At 53.4% G+C, this 20,995-nt stretch overlaps 1 protein-coding gene across 2 annotated transcripts in view; it reads left to right on the plus strand.

Moving 5' to 3' along the window:
- Positions 1–20,995, plus strand: part of AK8 (adenylate kinase 8) — a 117,401-nt gene that overhangs the window by 34,189 nt on the left and 62,217 nt on the right. For both annotated transcript variants that reach the window (XM_046023026.1, XM_046023028.1), the window contains exons 6-10: positions 1,576–1,657; positions 2,207–2,278; positions 3,208–3,408; positions 5,157–5,288; positions 13,197–13,286. In XM_046023026.1, coding sequence (XP_045878982.1) covers positions 1,576–1,657; positions 2,207–2,278; positions 3,208–3,408; positions 5,157–5,288; positions 13,197–13,286 — 577 coding nt within the window. The remainder of the gene's footprint in view (positions 1–1,575; positions 1,658–2,206; positions 2,279–3,207; positions 3,409–5,156; positions 5,289–13,196; positions 13,287–20,995) is intronic.

Below are 20,995 nucleotides of genomic sequence, written 5' to 3' on the forward strand. Positions count from 1 at the left end.
TTTGCTTCATTAGCTCTAGAAACCATGGTTCCATAGGCTGCATGTTTTCCTGCATAATTTAAGAAATTAATGAAAGCATGCCTGATTTTTCCAACACTCTTTACTCTGTAAATTTGTTTAGTTTTGGGTGTTTTTTTTTTTTTTAACTGTCAGTGGAGGCCGTTGGAATCTAAATATTTTAATTTTGAAGAAATGCACGCCCTTTTCTGGTTAGCTCCTTTTTAGGAACACACGGTGTTCTGTAAATCAGGTGTTGTGGGTTATAAATGACCTTGAATCTGAGTTCACCCCTATAGGTCCATTCTCTGACCTTAAGCAACTAAGTTCTCCTAATGATGTGAGGGAAGGGTCTATAGCGGGGATGGGAGGAGGTCCCCTTCTGGGGGCCAGTGGCAGAAACCGCAGCCTCCGGCGTGGCCGCCTGACGCCTCCCCGTAGAGGGGAGGCTGAAACTGTGGGCTGCTTTATTTCACTCTTGCAAAGCTCACTTTAATAATGTATCTGGGCATCAAATCTGAACCATTAAAAAGTGTGTGAGTCACTCTAGACTCCTGGCCCGTGAGAGGACTTTCAGAAACTGTTTAACGTGAACCTCGCTGAGGGACATAAAAAAATCAACTCAAACAATGGGAAGGGAAGGCAGTGAGATTGTGAAAATGTCAATTCTTCACACATGTATATATTTAATGTCATTCCAAAATTCTAGTGAAATGTCTGTTTTTGAACCTGCAAAATATTTTTGCTGCTTACCCGGCAGAACACATTTTGAAAATAAGAAAAAAGGAGGAGGAACATATCCTATTAGATAGAACAAACATTATAAAACAACATTTTAAATGGCGCGAGGGGCGTCTGGGTGGATCAGTCAGTGGAGCGTGCGGCTCTTGATCTCAGGGTTGTGAGTTTGAGTCCCCTGTTGGGCATAGAGTCTACTTAAAGACGTTTATTTTTTTTAATGGCATGAGGATGATTCTAGAGTCTACAGGCAGGAAGATGCCAGAGCCAGGATGGTGTCAGCATTCAGACAGTGACAAAAATGACGATGACAACGAGGGGAAAGATGGGCTAAAGCATCAATGATATCCCCTGCTTTGCCGGACAGATTTTCCCCAGGATCGTGCTTGACGTTGAAAAGATACAGGGAGACAAGTGATCTGAGGCTGATTCATACCCTGGCCAGTAGGTTTTGCAGAGTGACATGGCAGAACGTATCAAAAGTCACAAAAGAAGGTGCCAGCTTTTAGAAATCTATTTTCAGGGGGTACCTGGGTGGCCTAATGGGTTAAGCGTCTGACTCTTGATTTCAGCTCAGGTCACGCTCTCAGGGTCATGAGATTGACCCCGCATCAGGCTCCACGCTCAGTGGGGAGTCTGGCTCAGATTCTTTCTCTCCCTCTCCCTCTGCCCCTCTCCCCTTCTGAAAAAATTAATTAAAAAAATAGAAATCTATTTCTGGGATATTCTGTGTGCGTCAAGATGTACTTTCAGCGGATTTTAAAATGGTGCAAAACAGGAATGAAACTGAACGAGCGACAGCGTGGGATAGGTGAGCAGCTTTCCGAATTCTCTGCCTAGGGTTGGATTCTGGACGGCATCCCTGAAACTCGGGAGCAGGCCCTGATGATCCAGACCCTCGGGATCACCCCCAGACATGTCAGTGAGTAGCTTGCAGAGGGCCGCCCGGTCAGGGCTGCCGTGCCCACGCCCCGGGAGCGAGCATCTGCCCTCTCTCTCCTGAGCCCAGTGCCTACCCTCAGCCCTGTCCCATCCCAGCAGGAAAGAGGACAACATATTTGAATTTTCCATAAAGCTAAAGGCATTCGGGGATAGCTCTTGGAAGAATGAGGTTTTGTTTTGACCCTGGTGGTTCCTTGTTCTCCAGGAATCCCACATCTGAGAAACTCTTTTTAGGAAATAGTCCAAAATATGGCAAGGGCGTTCCACACAAAGATGTGCCTTGGAGCATTATTATGGTGAAAATTGTTAGATACGTGTTCAAGGGTGGCCTGCCCACTGTCCTGCCCACTTCATGGTTTGGTGCGGAGAAGACCACTCTACGGGACTCCTGGAACGGGAGATGGTGGTTGTGTTAGTGTCTCGTTCCATAGCAAGAGAGACATGAGACACGTTATTGGCCCATGAGATTCCAATGTCTGGGACCTGCTGCCCACCATGCCTGGTTGTGCCGTCTTCCCTCTCTGTCCAGTTGTGCTGAGCGCTCCTGACACCGTCCTGATTGAGAGAAACTTGGGGAAGAGAATCGACCCTCAGACGAGAGGTATGCCGTCTCCATTGCACCCCGCTCCCTGGAGTTTCAGACACGATCGATGATCGATGACCGTCAGAGTAACTGGCAGCCCACCACTTATGAGGCCATTCTCCACTTCGGGCACCCGCAGAAGGCCCCGTGGGGGCAACATGGGATCAGAGGCTGCAGGCTGGGCCCGGAGCCGGAAGTTGCTTGGGAGATGATAAACTCCAGCCCAGGAGGAGTTGGGGGTCCCGGGAGCTGAAGGCGAAGCCCTGGAGATGTTGAGCTGCATCTCAGCTCTCAAAGACTAGGCAGTTCAGCAGGGAGCCAGGGCCCTTGACCTCTGGCCTTAGGCTGTGGCAACAGACCACCCTGGGTTCGAGGACCCCAGCCCTCCCCTTTCCATCTGTGTGGTGTGGGATGAGTTACCCAACATCACCAACACTCTGTTTCCTTACCTGTCCCTGGGGTGAGACCTCCCTTGTGATCTGATTGCCGTGAAGACCGGTGTGTGCAGGTGGCCCATGACAGGGAGCCCTCAGAAGCCACGCCGTCCTGCCCATTGTGCTGAGAACCCTCATCCTTTTGTTCTTTTTTTTTTTTTTTTACAAATTTCTGTGTTCATTTTGGAGAGAGAGAGACAGCACAAGCGGGAGGGGTAGAGGGAGCGAGAATCCCAAGCAGACTCTGCGCTAAGCGCAGAGCCAGACGCAGGGCTTGATCCCACGACTCCGGGATCACAACCCCGGGATCACAACCCTAGCCGAAACCAAGAGTCGGACCCTCGACCGACAGCGCCATGCAGGCGCCCCCCATCCTTCTGTGATTTTTTAATAGAGCCCAGGCTCGTCCCGCATGCTTAGTATGGATCAGCACCCTGGGATTCACACAGGCTTTGGCCCCCAGACAGCAAGCCCTGGGCAGTGACTCTGACCTCGTGCCCCTCCCCCACGCAGAGATCTATCACACCACCTTCGACTGGCCCTCCGAATCTGAAATCCAGAACCGACTGATAGTGCCGGGGGACATCTCGGAGATGGAGACGGCACGGAAGCTGCTGGAGTATCACAGGAACATCATCAGGATCCTCCCTGCTTACCCCAAAATCCTGAAAGTCATCAATGCTGACCAGCCGTGCGTGGACGTCTTCTACCAGGGTAAACGCGAATGGCGGGGGGCTCCCCGGGCACCTCGACCATCCTTATCCCAGGGCCAACCTGCAACATGACTCGGGGTCTTGAGTCCGCTTAGAGCAGGGGTAAGCAGCCCCACACTCACCACCGCACTGTCACCGGAGCACTGACAAAGGTTCACGGACAGCGGCTGGAGCCGGTGCCTGTGCATGCGTGCATGTGTGCGTGTGTGCGTGCGTGTGTGTGTGTAAAGGTTGAGCCTGAGACTTTGGAGCCAGGGGCCCTGTGTTCAAACCTCATCCCCACCACACATCAGCTGTGCAGTGTTGGGCAACTCTCTTACCCCTGTTGGCCTCAGTTTTGTCATCCCTAAAATGGGAACAAAAATCGTGTCTTCCTCATCGGCTTGGGAGAGGATTACTTGGAACTCTGCAAATCCCGTATCCGCAGTGATGGGTCCAGCAGCGGGTACGGAGAAGAGCCCAGTAACGTCAGACATCGTTGCTGTTGGGACTCAACGTCCTGTCCAGAGAGGCCAGGGAAAGTTAGAACGATTCTCTCCCAGAGCCCCTGAATTATAATTTATAATTGTCTCCACATCCAACCAAGTACTGCCTTCCAGGCAATGCCGGGTAGATGGCGCCATGAAAACGACACTCAACAGTTGATAATGGCCCTTGTTGGTATATTCTCTCAAATCTCCTTAAGGAAAGTTTTGTTTTGGTGTGGGGGGGTTACTTCTGACCTCCCTGACCCGGCTGTTCCCTTGGCCCCCACCCAGGAGTCCCAGCCCAGGGACCGCACAGCCTTGCTCCCCGGGGGGGTCAGTCGGTCTGTGGAGGGGGGGAGAGAATGTCTAGAAAATATCTCTAAAACAATCTGGGCTATGGATACCATGCCGCTTTCCAGTGGTATTGCATCTCGGAAGGGTCTTTAGTAGCAAACACTACGTTCGGGACATAAATAGCCACAGCATTTATCTTACGGCATGATTCTGAATTTACACATTAATTACTTCCAAATTACTTAATTAAATTTAAAAGTTCATATGATCGTTCATAAAGAATTCATGCCTGGAATTGTAAATAAAAATGTGAGTGTCTGCATATTAATTATTATTAATTAATAATGCAGACAGATAAATTGAAAATTGGAATGCCAAGTTCTCTCCGTGTTGTTTTTTTAATCTCTCTGCAGTGCATCCAGCAGCCACACATTTTTAAAAAGAATAATTAGATGTTGAGACTGTCTGGGGGATCATTACTTCTAATTAACTTAGTTATTTACTGTAAATTAAGCATCGTTTGTAAGCAGGCGGCTTTGCCCCTAGTGTTTGTGCGTTTCAGATGTGCCTGGATCGTGGCAGTTCTGAGGATGGAGGGGCGAGGGGCTGGGGTGGCTTCCTCCAGCCTATTCTCAGGGGCAGAGCATGTTACCCGGGCAGCGGGTTAGGGAGAGCCCCCCCCCCCCCCACGCCCGGCCAGCTCTCGGCAAAACGGGGCAAGAGTCCTACGTCTCCCGTGGGAATGTTGCACCAGTGGGATGAGATCATGCCCGCAGAGTACTTAGCTCAGCAGTTCACACAAGCTGGCGCGTATGACGTTATGATGATGACTGTCGTTAAGATCGTGGATCCACTTAGAGCGGGTCTCCACGCAGCTGTAAGCAAGAGAGGTAATTGCGGCTGTTGAGCGAGCCCGAGCACAGGTGCTGTAAGCCGGCTTCCCTTTTTTAGGACCCGAGTTTACTATTCTCCTATCCTCTCTTTCCAGCTCTGACCTACGTCCAAACTGGCCATCGGTCTAATGCCCCGTTCACCCCGCGGGTGCTGCTTTGCGGGCCCGTGGGCAGTGGGAAAAGTCTGCAGGCGGCCCTCCTGGCCCAGAAATACGGCCTCGTCAACGGTGAGTGCCCCGGCTGCGCCCTGTTTCTGGAGCCTACCCCCCCCCCCCGCCCTCCTAGGCTTTTCTGCCTCATGGGTGTGGGGAGGAGATCAGTCTCGCTTCTCTTTCTTGCTCTCTGCTGTCAGCAACGTTCAGGCAGTCCGTCTTTGCACCGATCAGCTTTGTTCCTCACAAAGAATATGGCCGTAAAAACACTAACCGCTAAAAACGCGTCCGCAGCCCAGAGAGGCAGCACGTTTCCAGTCGTCATTTGTTCCAGCCTCTGGAGCAGTCGTGCTTCTGGGCTCCGCAGGGCACGTCCTCCAGCCCCAGCGGCCTCCCCGGAAGCCACAGCTGTTGTGTAATCCGCGGCGGCTGCGGATTTATTTTCTCCGATCCCGTTTGGCTCCCCCCAAACCCGGGTCAGCACACTTGCAGGCAAACAATTTCTGAACCAGAGGAGGACTCCTGGCTCGTACAGTTTCAATAAATATTTTACCAGGAGGAGAGAAAATATTGAAATCAGTTCTCCAGGCCTGTCCCAAGGCAGCCTCCGGTGGGTGGGGATGCCAGCCTGCCTTACGGAGGACAGGAGTGGGGAAGGAGGAAGAAGCAAGAGCCGCCCTCGCCAGCAACACCACCCCCAGGAAATGCCCCACAAGCCCAAGTCACCTCTACTTATGAAGAAAGAAAACAGTCCTGTGCCCCAAATATAAAAATATGCTCATACATGCCTCCAAACTCTGCAGATACACCATCGAAATATGTGTGTACACACACATGACTATACATGCACCAACCCGGAAGGGTCAACGTTTTGACAAAGATGCTTTTTTTTTTTTTTTTTTGAAGATTTTTATTTATTTGAGTGAGAGAGAAAGTGAGAAACAGCACGAGGAGGGGGAGGGTCAGAGGGAGAAGCAGGCTCCCCGCTGAGCCGGGAGCCCGATGCCGGACTCGATCCTAGGACTCCAGGATCATGACCTGAGCCAAAGGCAGACACCTGACCAACAGGGCCACCCAGGCGTCCCTAAAGATGCTTTTCAAGCGGGTGTCCTCCAGTATAAAATCCCGAAGCCACTGACAGACTAGCCAGGAGGCAGCAGCCAAAACCGTGCCTGTGACATGAACTGGGGAACGGAGTGATTGTTCTGATCAGTAACGGAAACAGTAGCAGTCCTGTCCGCACTCTCGCGAAAACTACACAGTCGTACTCTGGTTCGATTAGCATGGAAAACCCTGGACACCTCAAGATGAAAAATGCAGATTTTTTTTTTTTAATTTAAATTGAATTACTCAGGTAATTCCTTCTTTGGGCTTTACCTCTCGAAGTATTACAAGGCTGGATTTGCAGCTATGGTCGTGGCTCCTTTGGTGAGCTCTGGCCTGCCTGTCCCTGCCCCCACGTGTCTATGGAGGGGACGGTGACATCGAGCGCGGGAGCCGCGGAGGGCGCGTCTGAAAGCCTCGCTCTCATCCCAGCCCCTTGATACAGCGCACAGCCTTGGTTCGGGTGCCGGCACCAGGCCGTGTGCTATTTGCACAGGCAGTCAGTCAAGGAAAACATTTTTCACTTTACAGTGTTCTCTGCGTACCAGTTGTGAAGAATGAGATTACGGGCCTAGATTTCTTCCAAAACTGAAAATAGGAAAGCTCATCATGGTTTCAGCTTTGTTACCTAAAGAGCCTTTGGGGGCTTTTTTTTTCAGTAATTGAGCTAACTCAGAAAGTTCACATTTCTCCAAGGCGTTCTTGGTAAGCTGAAGACATCACGAGAACCCTGTAAACCGATCTGAGGGCTGCCCAGTTGGCAGGGGCGCTGTCCGCGGAGGGCTCTCTGCACAGGCCTGTGTGTGCCCAGAGCTCCCAGAGCCGCCTGCTCGCCGGGGGCCACTGCCCAGCACGGCTCCCCTCTCCCCGGTTATGGCTCTTTCCGTGACAGGAAAACAGCTCTGAACAAGCAAGCAGCCCAACGTTCAGGCTGGCAACATTGATTGGGAGACTGGGGTGTACAGTTGGTGAGAACATAACTTTCTGAAGGAGGCGTTGTTGGTGTGAACCCTGCAAATCTGGGGCCCAGTGACTTCACTCTGTGGATTTGATTCTGCTGAAACCCCCAGACGGTGAAGGAGAGATGCACGGGTGCGTCACCAAAGTCGGGGCCAGCCGGACGCTGTTAATAAGAGGACCGTTACGGAAGCTGTGGGAAACCCATCCACCACAGCACCATTCTGTCATTGTTAGTTAAAACGAAGAGGGGATGATTAAAAAAAAAACCTATAAAGTGACTCGATGTCCGTGATCTGCTGTTCAGTGAGGGAGGGGGTGGGAGCCTGTCAATCACTGACAGCGTTCCGGGCATGATCTCATTTTTGTTTAAAACACTGTGTTACGTACGTGCAGAATCCATCTGAAGGACTCATCAAACTGGTTGTCTCTGTGCGGTGACGCATTATACAACTCCGATTTTTTTATTGCAATGAGCACAGATTTTCTAACCAGAGACAACCATGAAGAATTTCATTAAAATATCTTGATCGGGGTCACCTGGGCGGCTCAGTGGGTTAAGCTTCTGCCTTTGGCTCAGGTCATGATCTCAGGGTCCTGGGATCGAGCCCTGCGTCGGGCTCTCTGCTCAGCGGGGAGCCTGCTTCCTCTTCTCTCTCTGCCTGCCTCTCTGCCTGCTTGTGATCTCTCTCTGTCAAATAAATAAATATAATCTTTGAAAAAAATCATGATCATAGGACCAGCTGGCTGTCTCCGTTGGGAGAGCGTGTGACTCTTGGTCTCGGAGTTGTGAGTTTGTGTGCTCCATGTTGGGTGTAGAGATTACTTAAAGAAATCTTTTTTATTTAGGGACGCCTGGGTGGCTCAGTGGATTAAGCCGCTGCCTTCGGCTCAGGTCATGATCTCAGGGTCCTGGGATCGAGCCCCGCATCGGGCTCTCTGGTCCGCAGGGAGCCTGCTTCCTCCTCTCTCTCTGCCTGCCTCTCTGCCTACTTGTGATCTCTCTGTCAAATAAATAAATAAAATCTAAAAAAAAAAAAAAAAAAAGAAATCTTTTTTATTTAAAAGTTTTTAAAAAGATCATAAGCGTCCTCATTGAGTGCTTGCTCTACGCAGAGCAGGGAAGGTGTGGAGAGATCCAGAAAGGAGCACAAGGATCCAAGCTGGGGCTGGGCTGGGGGCGGGGAGTGAACAAAGGTTAGATGAGTCCCTCCCCATGCAGTTCCAGGTCTGACTGTGTGCAGAGCTTTGGTGCTGGAGCCGTTTGGTGACACTGTGGATCGAGGTGGTCATAGGCAGGGGTTTTAAACCATTCGTACACAGTGGAAGCCCTGAACACTCCACAGTTCCTCTAAACACTTGTTTCCCCGCATCTCACAAAATGTTAATCTGTTGTGTTTTTTCATTCAGTTCCAAATATTTTCTTATCTGCCCCGTGGTTTCTTTTCTTTTTTAAGTTTATTTCTTCATTTCAGAGAGAGAGAGAGAGAGCACGAGAGGGAGGGCCAGAGGGAAGCGGAATCTCAGACAGGCTCCACGCTGAGCGCAGAGCCCGACGTGGGACTCGATCCCATGACCCTGACATTACGACCTGAGCTGAAACCAAGAGTCGGCGCCCATTATGGCTTCTGTTTTGACTTACATGTTACATACAAGTGCATTGCTTAAATTCCCAATTTGGGGGAATTTTCCAGATGTGGGGGAGGAGTATCGATCTCTAATTCTGTGGTGCTCAGAGAAGACACTTGTGTGATTTCAGTCCTTTGAAATTTACTGACACTTACTTATGGCTCAGCGTGGGGTCTCCGCCGGCGGATTCCGTGTGCGCACCTGGCCTTGGTGGGTGTAGTACCCAATAGTGTCGGCCAGGGTAAGGTGTGTGCGGGCTTGCCCGGTTCTCCCCTGTCCTTGACGATTTCTCGCTACTGTCTCCTCACTTACCGAGGGAGAGACGCTAAAATCTCCAGCTCTGACTGTGAACGAGTCTACTGCTCTGCCAGTCTCTGCCTCGTGTCGTTTGCAGCCACATTACTGGGAGCATGTACACTGAGGACTGCTGCGTCTTCTTGATGAAGTGACCCCTTTCTCATTGGGAAATTGCTCCGCCGTCTCCGCAGTAGCGCTCTTTCCTGAAGTGTACTTCGTCGGATAGTCACGGAGCCCCTCCGGCTCTCCTCGGAGTGGTATATATTCTGTCCTTTCTCTTTTAAATTATCTGTGTCTTATATTCTAAATGCATGTCTTGTACACACATATAATTGGGTCTTGCTTTCTTAAAAGCCCAGTCTGACATTTTCTGCCTTTTAATTGAAGTACATCTCCATTTTAAGTCATTTTTAGTGTGGTTTCAAGCCTACCATCCTGGTTTTTTGCCTTCTGTTACCTCTTCTCTGTTCCTCCTTTCCCGCCAGCTGTTGGATTAACCAGATGTTGTTTAAAAGTGCATTTTATTTCCTCCATTGCCTTTTCAGCTGTATCTCTCTGATTTGTTTTGTTGGTGGTCACTCTAGGGCTCACAGAGCCTCATTTCCTTCTCAGGGTGTGCCTTGAGTTCATACCGTAACCAGAGAACCCACAATGGACATCTTTCTGTTTGCCTTGCCCATCTCCCTGGTGTTGTTTTTGGCCGGACATCTTACTTCTACGTGGTATAAACTCTACAATATGTTGCAGTTATTTTTGCTTTGTTACTTGGGTTTTTTTTTTCTTTTTAATGGAAGAAACGAAGGGAAAGGCTGTGGTTGGTACCCACGCATGCCATCAATTGTTTGTTTCGATCTGCATTTCCATCTGATAATCTCTTGCCACCTAAAGAACTTCCTTTAACATTTCTTGTAGCGCGGGTCTGCCGGCGACAAATTCAGCTTTCATCTGCTGGAAATGTCTTTATTCCACCCTCGTTCTTAAAGGACGCTTCTGCCGCACGTAGAAATCTACGTTGACAGGTGTTTTCCTCTTAGCGCTTTAAACATGTCATCCCATTGTCTTACGGCCTGCGTTGCTTCTGATGAGAACTTGGGAGACTATTTTGATCCTTGTTCCGCTACATACCAAGCACCTCCCCCACCCAGCTGCTTTCAGTGTTTCCTCTTTGTCTTTAGTTTCCAGAAATCTAACTACGAAGTACCCCAGTGGGGACGTGGGGTTACTTGGTGTTTATTCTGCTTGGGCCTCGGAGATTCTTGGATTTGTGGATTGAGATTTTTCATCACATTTTGATTTTTTTTTTTCAGTTTGTGAACTTCTCTTGCCATTTTTTTCTCATATATTTTTTCTGCCTCTCCCTCCCTCCTCCCTCCTTCTCCCTCCCTTCCTCCTTACTCTCTCCTTCCCCCACTTCCCTCTCTCCATCCCTCTCCTTTCTGGAACTCTGATCACACATACGTGAGACTGACTGATATTGTCTACCAGGTCCCTCTGGGTCTGTCCTTTCTTTCCAGGCCTCCCTTAACCTCTCTTTGCTTCAGTAAGGATACTTCCTGTTTTCCTGTCTTCAGATTCACAAACAGGCCTGTTTTCCTGTCTTCAGATTCACAGATTGTAGCCTATCCAAGGATTTTCCACTCAAGATGTTGTATGTTCCAGCTCTAGACTTTGCATCTGGTTCTTTTATATAGTTTCCGTCGTTTCTGCTGGGATTCCCCAACTTTTCACTCATTTAACCATCTTCTCCTTTCCAGTTTTAAACATACTTACAATCGCTGTTGTATCGTTCTTGTGTGCTTATTCTAAAACCCATGTCATCTCCTGACCTGATTCTGTAACCTGTTTTCTCTCTTTGCAGGGGTCACACTTCCCTGATGGGTTGATTGACTGGTTTTTGCATTTCAAGTCGATTTTTAGTATATATTAGACACGTGGATGGATCTCCCTTTGCTGAGAGCCTGGATGGTGCGGTTCTGCTTGAAGAATATGGAGTTAAGAGTTGAGTTCTAACAGGCAGTTAATTTGCTGAAGGATCAGCGTGATCCCATGGAGGCTGACTTTTCGTGTTTGTTCAGATGAGACCAGAGTGTGTGTCCTCTCGGGCTCATGTGCCCCCACGCCCAGAGTCTCAGCTGACTGGGCACCCGGCACCACCTCTCTCTCCAGCTGTCCGCGGGCCAACATCCCCGAGCACTGGGTGCCTCCCCCTCAGCTCACAGCCTCCTGGGAGCTTGTCTCTCTCAGGCCTGGGCTGGGGGCGCGTCTCACTCACCATGTGTACAGCTTTGCATTGACCAAAGACCCCAGGGTTTCTGGAGCTACTTCTCTGCACAGCTCCCTTCTCTCCATCCCCTTGGTCCCCAAATCCTAGTTCCAATTCGGTCTCTGCTTCCTGCTGCTCTGAGTTGGCCTCCCCTTCTCCTGTGCTGTGCTGTGGTTTCAAAAGTGCTCATAGGTAGAACCTGGGTGAAGGTGGGACTCATTTGGGTATCTCCCTTCTCTTAAAGGTCTGGACCCTGTGCTGTCGGTGGCCCAGTGCCTGGAAAGAGTTGTTTCACACATTTTGGTTGGTTTTACAGCTTTTATAGCTTTTATAGCTTTTTATGACCGAAGCTACTTATGAGGTCTGGCCAGAACGGGAAGCTAAGTGTGGGTTTGATGTCACACAGACATGGCTTTGAACCCCAGCTTGGGCGCCTAGTGGTTCTGTGACCTGGGACGGGTCGTTGCGCCTCTTTGCATTCTGAGCACAGGGCTTGGCGTGTAGAAAGGTCTCAGTCCCCGTCGGCCTTCATCATCCCCCACGTTCCCTTAGCGAGTGACACCGCCGGCCGCTTTGGATGTCGGCCTGCTGTCCTCCGCATGGTGAGTCAGGCACGTCATCCCTGAGGGGTAAGTCTTTGCTGATGGTCATTCTCTTTTTTTCCTTTTTTTAAAAGATTTTATTTATTTACTTGACAGAGAGAGACAGCGAGAGAGGAAACACAAGCAGGGGCAGTAGGAGAAGGAGAAGCAGGCTCCCTGCTGAGCAGGGAACCCATATAGGATTCAATCCCAGGACCCTGGGACCATGACCTGAGCCGAAGGCAGATGCTTAATGACTGAGCCACCCAGGCACCCGAGTGATGGTCCTTCTCTTAAACATTCACCATTTTCACTTAATTTTAGGAGTGGTGTTTGGTTTCTTTAATATATGAAGAAAACCCCTTGATCTCAATGTTAAGAAAAGCAAGACTGGGCAGTCAACCCATCATGGAAACATAGCCAAAACCTTCCCGCTTGGCCTCTTAGCAGCTCGTCACCAAGGACAGAGAGCGGAGGCTGGGTTTGTTCAAGCCACGTGGGCGCGCCGGTGCCCGTGTGGTGGGTCTGGAGACGTGATGGGCCTCACAACAGGAAGTCTCTTGTCTACATGGGCCATCCAGCCAGAGAGGGTTACTGGCTACGGGCCAGGCAACCCCAGCAAGCTGCCTCAGTTGTGAGTGCGTTCATCTGTCCCATAAACATAGCCGTGTCCCACGGAAATGCTTGGCCCACGGGAAGGGCTGTGGGGCGGCAAGCTCGCCTGGTCTCCCCGGCGCAACACCGGTGTGGACATGAGCAAACGGGTGTCCCCACTCCCCCTGCCACCGGCCCCTGGCATTACTCAGCCCCGGCCAGTGTCGCCATCGGGATGCCAGGTGGAGGGACGCCCTGCGGGAGCTCCCGTGGTAACACCTCTCGTTGTGTCCTCCCCGCACCGCCCATTTTTAATCCGTTCTCTGCCGAATGCATTCCTTTTCATTCTGCACCTTCCTCCTCCGAGTCTTCTTTACTCCCCAGATCCTTTTTGATATTTGCTTTCCCTTGGACACACACCCACACTCAGAAAAACCCTTTTATATTTTTCGCTGTGACCTTTTTCTCCCCCAGCAGGCCGCACCGGGCCTTCTTTTTTTCTTGTTCTTCCTTCTGTTGAAAATTTAATGGGTGTCTTTCTGTTCCTCTCTCCCCCAGTCCACTGCGGGCAGCTGCTGAAAGAGGCTGTCGCTGACAAGTCAAAATTCGGCGAGCTCATCAAGCCCTATTTCCAGAAGGAGATGGCAGGTAGGCCACACGCGGCTCAGCGGCCATGGCCACCTGGGCTCTGGGGGTCAGATGGCTCCGTGTGGGGCTTGCCGGGCACCGGGGGGGCTCGGCCTGGGGACAGTAGCTGGGAAATGGACACTGGGCTTTCCTGTCGGCAGAGGCTCTGCATTTGTTCCCCAGCAGGGCCCTTTTTGCTTCTGGCCCTGCCCCAAGCCAGGGGCAAGTAGACATGTTGTGTTATCATCCTTGAGGGTTGGGGTATTTCTGTTTCTTGGGAATGTATGCTTTCATAACTGAGAGCACGAAGATCGAGAGCCAGGAGAGGCCACACAGCTGCCCACATCCTTGATTACTGGGTGTACCAGATCACTGCGGGTCAGTATTCCGGTTTCATCAGAAGTCAGGAGCCAGAAGGCCGGAGCTTTGCAGACACCAGGACTGAATGGCCGTTGGGGCTTAGGGGCTTGGAGCGGGGAGGCCGGGCCACATTGTACCTCCAGGCCCCTTTGTGATCACCGTCTGGAAGCATTCTCTGTCAGCCCCCAGGAAGGGCGCCCGTGAGATCATTCTAGTTCCATTTCCTGAGCCTGCGAATGAGCCACGGAGAAGGGGCCAGCCGGTGAGGCTGCACAGCCAGGCCACATCTGCGCCCCTCCGGACCCGGCGTTCCCTCCCGGGCGACACACTGCACACACCCACACCTTCCTCTCTCGCCTCACGCGCGGTCGCTCCCCTGTGCAGTCACCAAGTCTGATGGGAGCGCGTCTTGTGGAGAAAACCCGGAACGAAAGCTGCCCCTTTCCTCGAGAGGGTGTGTGTCTTGACGAGGACACCCTCCCAGCAGAGGGCCCGTTGGTCGTCTTCTGCCGTCTTTTGGGTTTTGGGGACACGCCCGAGAACAGGCAGCTTGCTCCTAACCCACCAGCTTGAGGCCCCCCTAGGGCCATGTCCTAGCTTGGCTCTCCCAAGCCCCCTTCAAGATGCTCTATTCCCCCAGCGGGAGGTTCCGGTGAGGCGGGCTCAGCTCCTTTGGATACAGTGAACTGCGTAGAGGCTGGTGGACGAGTGAGTCTGTTCATCCCTCCGTCACGGGGTGTGGATCGAAGGCCGTGGAAGCGGGAGGCTCCAGGCAGGACTGAAAGCCCGCGTGCGCTTTGGTGCTGCCCCTGTGAGCCGTGCAGCGCTCGTCAGAGCCCGCGGCCTCTCCGTGGTGAGATGGGGACGGGAGTCCCTAGGTCGCAGGGTTCCCACGGGGCGGGACGTGATGTGCACACTGGGGCCCGGCTTGCGTGCTGTCGGAGTCCTGGTCCGAGCTCCCTCCCTCCCCCGATGCTGCTCCCCATCCACGGGCATGGGCGCCGCTGGTTCTTGGCACCCTAAGGTGCAAAACTGTCCTCTGCACGGACTGGAGGCCAGTTGAAGTCCCCGCTAATAAGCTCGTCGTGGTTCGGAGGGAAAGACCACGACTGACCAGACAGATGAGGCCACGCTCGCGGTCAGTGGACCTCAGGCAAAGCCACACGGGAGCTCTGACTCCTCTTGCAACTTTTCTGTCCTTTTGGCTTTTCTTTTTTCTTGCCAAAATAAGGAGTTACCAAAAATAAGCATTTAGGTGGTTTCCAAACTTGCACTCCCTCAAAAACACCATATTGAGTTCCCTCGTACCTGCGCAGGCTCGCGAACACCCCGGAGCGCCTGTGGGGGGGAGAGTTATCCCTGCGCGGTGCGCTGGGTGTCGTCCTCCGTGTCCCCGCCGTCTCTCGTGCCCTGTCGCTGCTGCAACAAGCTCAGTGGTTGAAAACGGCACCGGTTTGCCAGCGGACAGTTCCGGAGGCTGAAAGTCCTGACCCCAGATGTGGGTTCCAGGCGTGGCTGCGTGCCCTCTGGAGCCTCCCGTCACCCGCTCCGGCTCCCAGAGCCCCTTCCTCTGTCCCCGCCGTCTGCACGGACCACCTGCATGTGCCTCACTCCCTGACCACTGAAAACAAACCCCAGGGTCTTTCCAGTGGTGGGCAAGACGTGGAACTGGCTTCTGCTCTGGGTTCTATGGTGATTCCTGGGGCCGCAGGTCGCTGTAAAGCTGGGCTCTGCTCTCTGTTGTCTCCTCAGCACCTGCCCTTGACTTGGCCCTTCTGCACCGCCCAGAAAATTAAAGAACAACAGCAGCCACTACCGTCTCTTCTGAACAGAAGCAGTAACTTCTGTCGCTTCAGTGATTCCGATCTCGCAGGGAGAACAGAGCTCGCATTGACATTCATAGCCACCAATGGGGTCTCACTGTTGGCCAAGCAGAAGCTTCTGAGACAGCCACAGTGTGGGGCTCGCACAGGAGGCCACCAGGGCCACCCAGGTCTGGCGGGAACCTGCTTCGCCACCAGCTGAAACACCAGCTGAAAAGAAAATGTAAATGATTCTGACCCAACTCCGTTTGGAAGGGAAGGTCAGAAGGAACACCGAGGCTCCGCACGGCCGACCACGGCTTGGCTTCTCTGCGAGTCACTGCAATCGGCAGCCCCGTTAAGGGCCGCTGAGCCCGAGTCTCTTGTCACCCATCTGGGCCCCGGGTACAGGTCACCTCCCTGCTCCCCAGGTTTGGAGCCCAGCGGGAGGTGGACCCAGCGTTCCGGGGGAGCGTCAGGTGGAAACACAGCAGGGCTGTGAGGACACATTTGGCCTTGCTCCCATGGCTTCCCAGTCCAGGCCTGGGGACAAACCAGTGGGGACGCCTCCTCCTGATAAATGGCTACACCCGGACACGGGGATGGGGAGATGGGTCTCAGACCTTCCCTGGGAAGAACCCTGACTGAGTGGAAGCAGGTGTAGGGAGGCAGCCTACCCCCCGGGGGCGAGGGCCAGCCCGCTGGAGCATGGGAGCAGGAGGGACCGTGCGGGTCCAACCAATGACTCCTTTCTGAGGAGGAGGGAAGCAAAGGGCAGGGGGGCAGAATTGCTCCCCCAGCTGCTGCCCAGGGCTCGGAAGGTGTCCCCTCTATACTGAGAGCAACAAGGCACCCCCACCCCCAGCACTGGCAGCCCATTGGCGGAATTCCAACAGAGCTAGATAGTGGCGACCCTCCATTGTCCTTGGGGGCCTGTTGAGGCCTGTTGGATGTCCGTCTTCACCAGTGCGTGTTTCCAATATCTCTGCCCTGGGTGCCAGCAGCATTCCTGGGAACACGGAGAGTGCCTGGCTGCTCCCCTGCATGTGTTTCCACGTGTGAAATCCAGAAGCTTCCGGGAGCTCGGCTACGGGGATGGAGATTCTCGCAAGGGTTCAGAGGCCCCGTCACCCTGGGGCAGAGCTGGCCGATGTCACCACACCCGTGTCCGCCCCAGTGCAGAAACGCACCTCCCCACCCCCCGTACCAGGCAGCCCCCTTCTGGATATCAGACGTCCCGCGCTGGGGCCTCTGCCCTGTGCTCCTGGCCGCTGGCCTGCTCGCCAGCCCTCCCGCCCAGCCCTCACCGGGACCCCCGCCACCACAGGCTCTTGCCCTCTCTCCGCTCACCTCGGAGCCGCGAGCCCCAGAGACGGGCAGCTTTGCAGGGGTGGTGCATCTCGGCCACCCTCACAGTCACGGTCACCGTCACCGTCACCACCATCGCCAGTGCAGCAGAATCGATCCAGATGTCATCCTTCTCCCCACGGAGGCTCTTCCTCTTAGTCCCCCCGTGGGGCCTCGTGATGTTCCGTCCCAGCCGCGCCCTCAGCAGACTTAGCTATGTTCTCTGCCGTCACAGGCGGCTGCCAACACTTCCTTCTTTGGAATCAGCAGCAGAATTAATAACCGTGGTTTTCCCTTCTTTCCACATTTACTGGGCAGAGGGCTCCAGGGCCCTTCGTAGTCCATTCTAAATCTCTTGATCCCAGGCTCTTGGCGACCGCACCGCGGACAGAGGGCTGGGGAGAAGCTTCGTCTGTGTCCCAGACTCTGAAATATATGGGTCTGACCTCCCAAACCCCTCCCCGCTCCAGCTGCAGCGAACAAAAACCGCTTATTCCCCAGGGTTCCATGCACCATGTTCGAGCAGGCAGCCTCCATGACAGGCGACGGGAGTCGGGGCCGTGCATGACACACGGGGCTGGGGCTTAAATCACGCGGGCTTAGCTGCCGGGAAGCTCCTGTCACTTCCACGTGGGTATGAAACAAGGAAAAACGATTATGGGGTTTCGGAAAAAAATCCGTTCTCAGCTGTTTATATGCCATTTGAAATTAGAGGAGTGGTTCCGATGGCTCCCGTTGCCAGGCATGCGATGCCGATGTGTGCTGATCGTCTTCCTTTCCCTGAAATCAGGCAAAGGAGCCCCAAGGTCTCAACTCTGCCTAAATCAGCGGTGACTCAGTACTCACCCCCTCCGGATGGGGTGCTCAGCGCCTTCCCTGGGGTTTCATGCCTACCAAAGGGTCTCGTGGAAGGTGGAATTTCTTCCTTCTGGAGGCCTAGAGCATCCTGGAGAAGGCACCTGTTCTGCCTTTGCCTGTTGGAAGGAAACCGACCTTCCTCACCGGCCTCAGCTCGACGTCTGCACTGCTTGATTTGTGTCCTTGCCCTTGCGGGTTTCAGCCAGAACTCAAGGTCCAGAGGCTGGTGGCGGGAGACACGACTTCCTTCCAGATTGCTGGGCTCAACTCATGGCTCACGACTGTCTCTCTGGTTCAGAGGGGCTGCCTTCCACCCCGGCTCTGATCATTGTTTCCTTTCTCCAACATCGCTGGGCTTTCTCTAGAGAGCAGCTACCCAGGGAGAGTAGGAGAAACAGCCAACGGCATATCTTGTCCTTGTTGGCTTCAGTCTTGGCTCTAAGTGTGTGAGATGTCTGCCTCGACTCGACTGTGTTGCCCTCAGAACGTGTCGGCATTGTCAGTTCAAGGGACCGCCAGCGCGGATATGTCCCCAGCGGGTGGCATTTGCGGTAGCCTCTGGGAGGCTCTCGAGAAGGACGGGGAACCGTGCCTTCCAACACCCGCCTGCCAGCCTGTCGGCCCGATTACAGTGGCCTCCTGAGTCCTGCCAACCGTTCACCAACCAACCCCGTCGGCACACGCAGCAGCTAATGCAGTTCAATGACCCGAAGGCCCAGATTCCTTCGGTACACTGACTTCCAGGTGAGAAAACAGCTGTTTAATTGCTGTAAGAACTTTCCCCTAAGAGCCCCAGTCCTAATGCAGTGCAGAAGTCAGTGGAAGACAGATGATCAGCAAGTGTCCCCTGCGCCCCCTCCCGCACACCCTCCTCTTTCCTAGACACTGCTCTCTGGAGGAGGTTCCTCCCGGCCAGAGTGAACCAAGCGGAGGCGGGAGATTTGGGGGGCGATCCGAGGCTCATTTGCGCCCTTTCCCGTGACGAGCCCTCTCGCCCCAGCACACGCAGCCCTCCTCACGCGCACAAGCCCAACCGGCCCCAAACTGGCAGGATCACGAGCGTTTCCAGAGCCTTCTATGCCTCCGCCTCCCAGGGGTGGTGGATCAGAGCTCTGCCGAACTGCTGCCCTTTTTAGGGAGAATTAATATTCTCGGCACTAAATGCACACGAAAGATTCGACAATAGACCAGCTTTTCTCTTTTGTTACAAACTTGCAAGGAGTTGCTGAGTTGAAAGACAAAGTAAATCTTCCCGTCTGAGGAGGTAAGCGGAACGGGATCGCTTGTTTTGCTCGGTGCAGCCTGGGCGAGCTGCACGCAGCCTTGCGGCGGGCGGAGGCGGGACCCGAGGGACCCCTGCCCGGATGCAGGAGGGCTCTGCGCGCCGCGTGTTTGTACCAGCGCAAGACAGCGCGCCGCTCTCTAAATAATTTACCAGTTGATTAATAGACTCACAGGGGTATAATTAGAAGAGGAAGAGACGGTGGGTACAGTAACCGGTACAGTGCTTGGGGGAACAGGAGCCTTTATTTTTTTAAAGAAACTTTCTAGGGTGCTGGGCGTTTGAAGGCAAGTTGGGAAGAGCTCAGTGCCTCGTCTCTTTTGAAGTGGAAATAGGACAGTTTGAATCCGTCGAGTTTAATTTTTCACAAGCTCTAGGGGCCCCGCAGTGCAACTCCCTTTTTATTATTGAAAAAACTCTACATTTTTCTTTCATTTTTCTACACACACACACACACACACACACACACACACACACACGCATGCACGCAGTCCAGGCAGTAAGTAACAAACACATTAATTTACTCTTTTATTCAGCGTGTATTTTATTCACTTCGCCTCCCCCGGACGTGTCCCCGCGGCTCCCTGCGGCACCCCCACCCAGAGCTCTCCGCCGCGGGGCTGCCTGTGGGTTGATTAATGGACACCCCCTGTAATTTATGCATTTTAAAGGAGCCCTCACCTCGGTCTGACAATGCTTTTGAAGTAGCTCCTTTTTTCAAGTCAAACTTGTGACTTCTCCGCTGGGACTGCTACAAAGATTTCCTTACGGAAACTAGGTAGGAGCCTTTTTGAGCCTGAGCGGAAGCCGCGGCCGGGAGAGCCCATCGGAGCAGCAGGCCTCAAAGTGGTGGCTGCGTTCGGAGGCCAGAGGGCCGGTCGGTGAGGACGGTTCCAGAACGGGGGTCAGTCCTCCCATTTATCAACAGGTTCTGCCCCCAGAGGGTCCGGCTCCTCGCTTTTTCCAACTAGATTTTTGTCGCAGAAGGGTCCCCGTTCACTCTGTTACTAAAAAAAATGAAGCTTTGCCAGGGTGTCACCAAAAGGTCAAAAGCTTTTTGTTCAATGGCCAGTCCAGTGGGGAAACTGAGGCAGCAAGAGTGCAGTCTCCAGTCATTGGTGCATCCTTTCAATGAAACTTTGTCCCCACCAAGGGTGGGGCTTATCTAGTGCCATTCTTACCACCCAGCGGGGTCACCAGAGAGGGGCGGCCACAGATGTTTTTGCTGGCCTGTGTGTTTGTCCAGGCTTGCCGTGTGCCAGCCGTCCAGATTACAAAATGCGATGAAACAAAACCCAGACATTTCTGCGGAGTCTAAGCTGAGCCCAGAGGTGCATGGTGTCCTTCTCACTCTGACTAGAGCTTCTGGAAGCATTTCCCCTCCACGGGCAGCCCTGGTGGCTTCCAACCCACTCAGCTGTGAAATCGTCTGCGACAGGCCAGACCCCGAGGCCCCAGTCTTCACCAGCCTGGGGGTCTCCCGGTGCAGCCGTCTGGGCGGCTGCTCACACCCCCGAGGCAGGTGCAGCTAGAAGCCCCTTTCCCTCTTGGAATGTGCTCGATGGGGGGCTGACACCGGCTGCTTTCTCCTTGGGCTGCGTGGGGCCGGAGGTGTCCAGGGAGAGGCTGCCCCAGTGACCTTCTGTGGTCCTACACTTCGGACAGTCACCACATCCCCAGAACAGATTGGGGCATGAGACTTGCTGAGGCTTGTTGGCCAGGAGGGGCCTGAGGTGTCCCCACAGGGAGCCTGGCACCGCCGTGATCGATGAGGGAAGTGCCAGGCCCACACCTGCAACCCTGCACCTGTCTACCTGCTCTGCTGAGAAGGGGGGGGAAGGGTGTGGGTATGGAGGGGGTTGACGGGGCGGGGGCTAGGAATGGGAGGTGAGAGGTGGCGGAAGCGTATGGATTATGAAGGAAAGTGCCCACAGCCACCTGTTCCATCCCCACCCACTGTCCTGGGGATCCAGGCAAGGTGGCAGGGGAGGAGAGAGACACCCTTCTCCTCCTCATCTCGCACATCAGACCTTGAGTGCACGTATCTGATTTGCCCCCTGTGACCTGGACAGCCAGAACTC

This window comes from Meles meles, chromosome 11 (assembly GCF_922984935.1).
Source record: "Meles meles chromosome 11, mMelMel3.1 paternal haplotype, whole genome shotgun sequence".
Lineage (NCBI taxonomy): Eukaryota > Metazoa > Chordata > Mammalia > Carnivora > Mustelidae > Meles > Meles meles.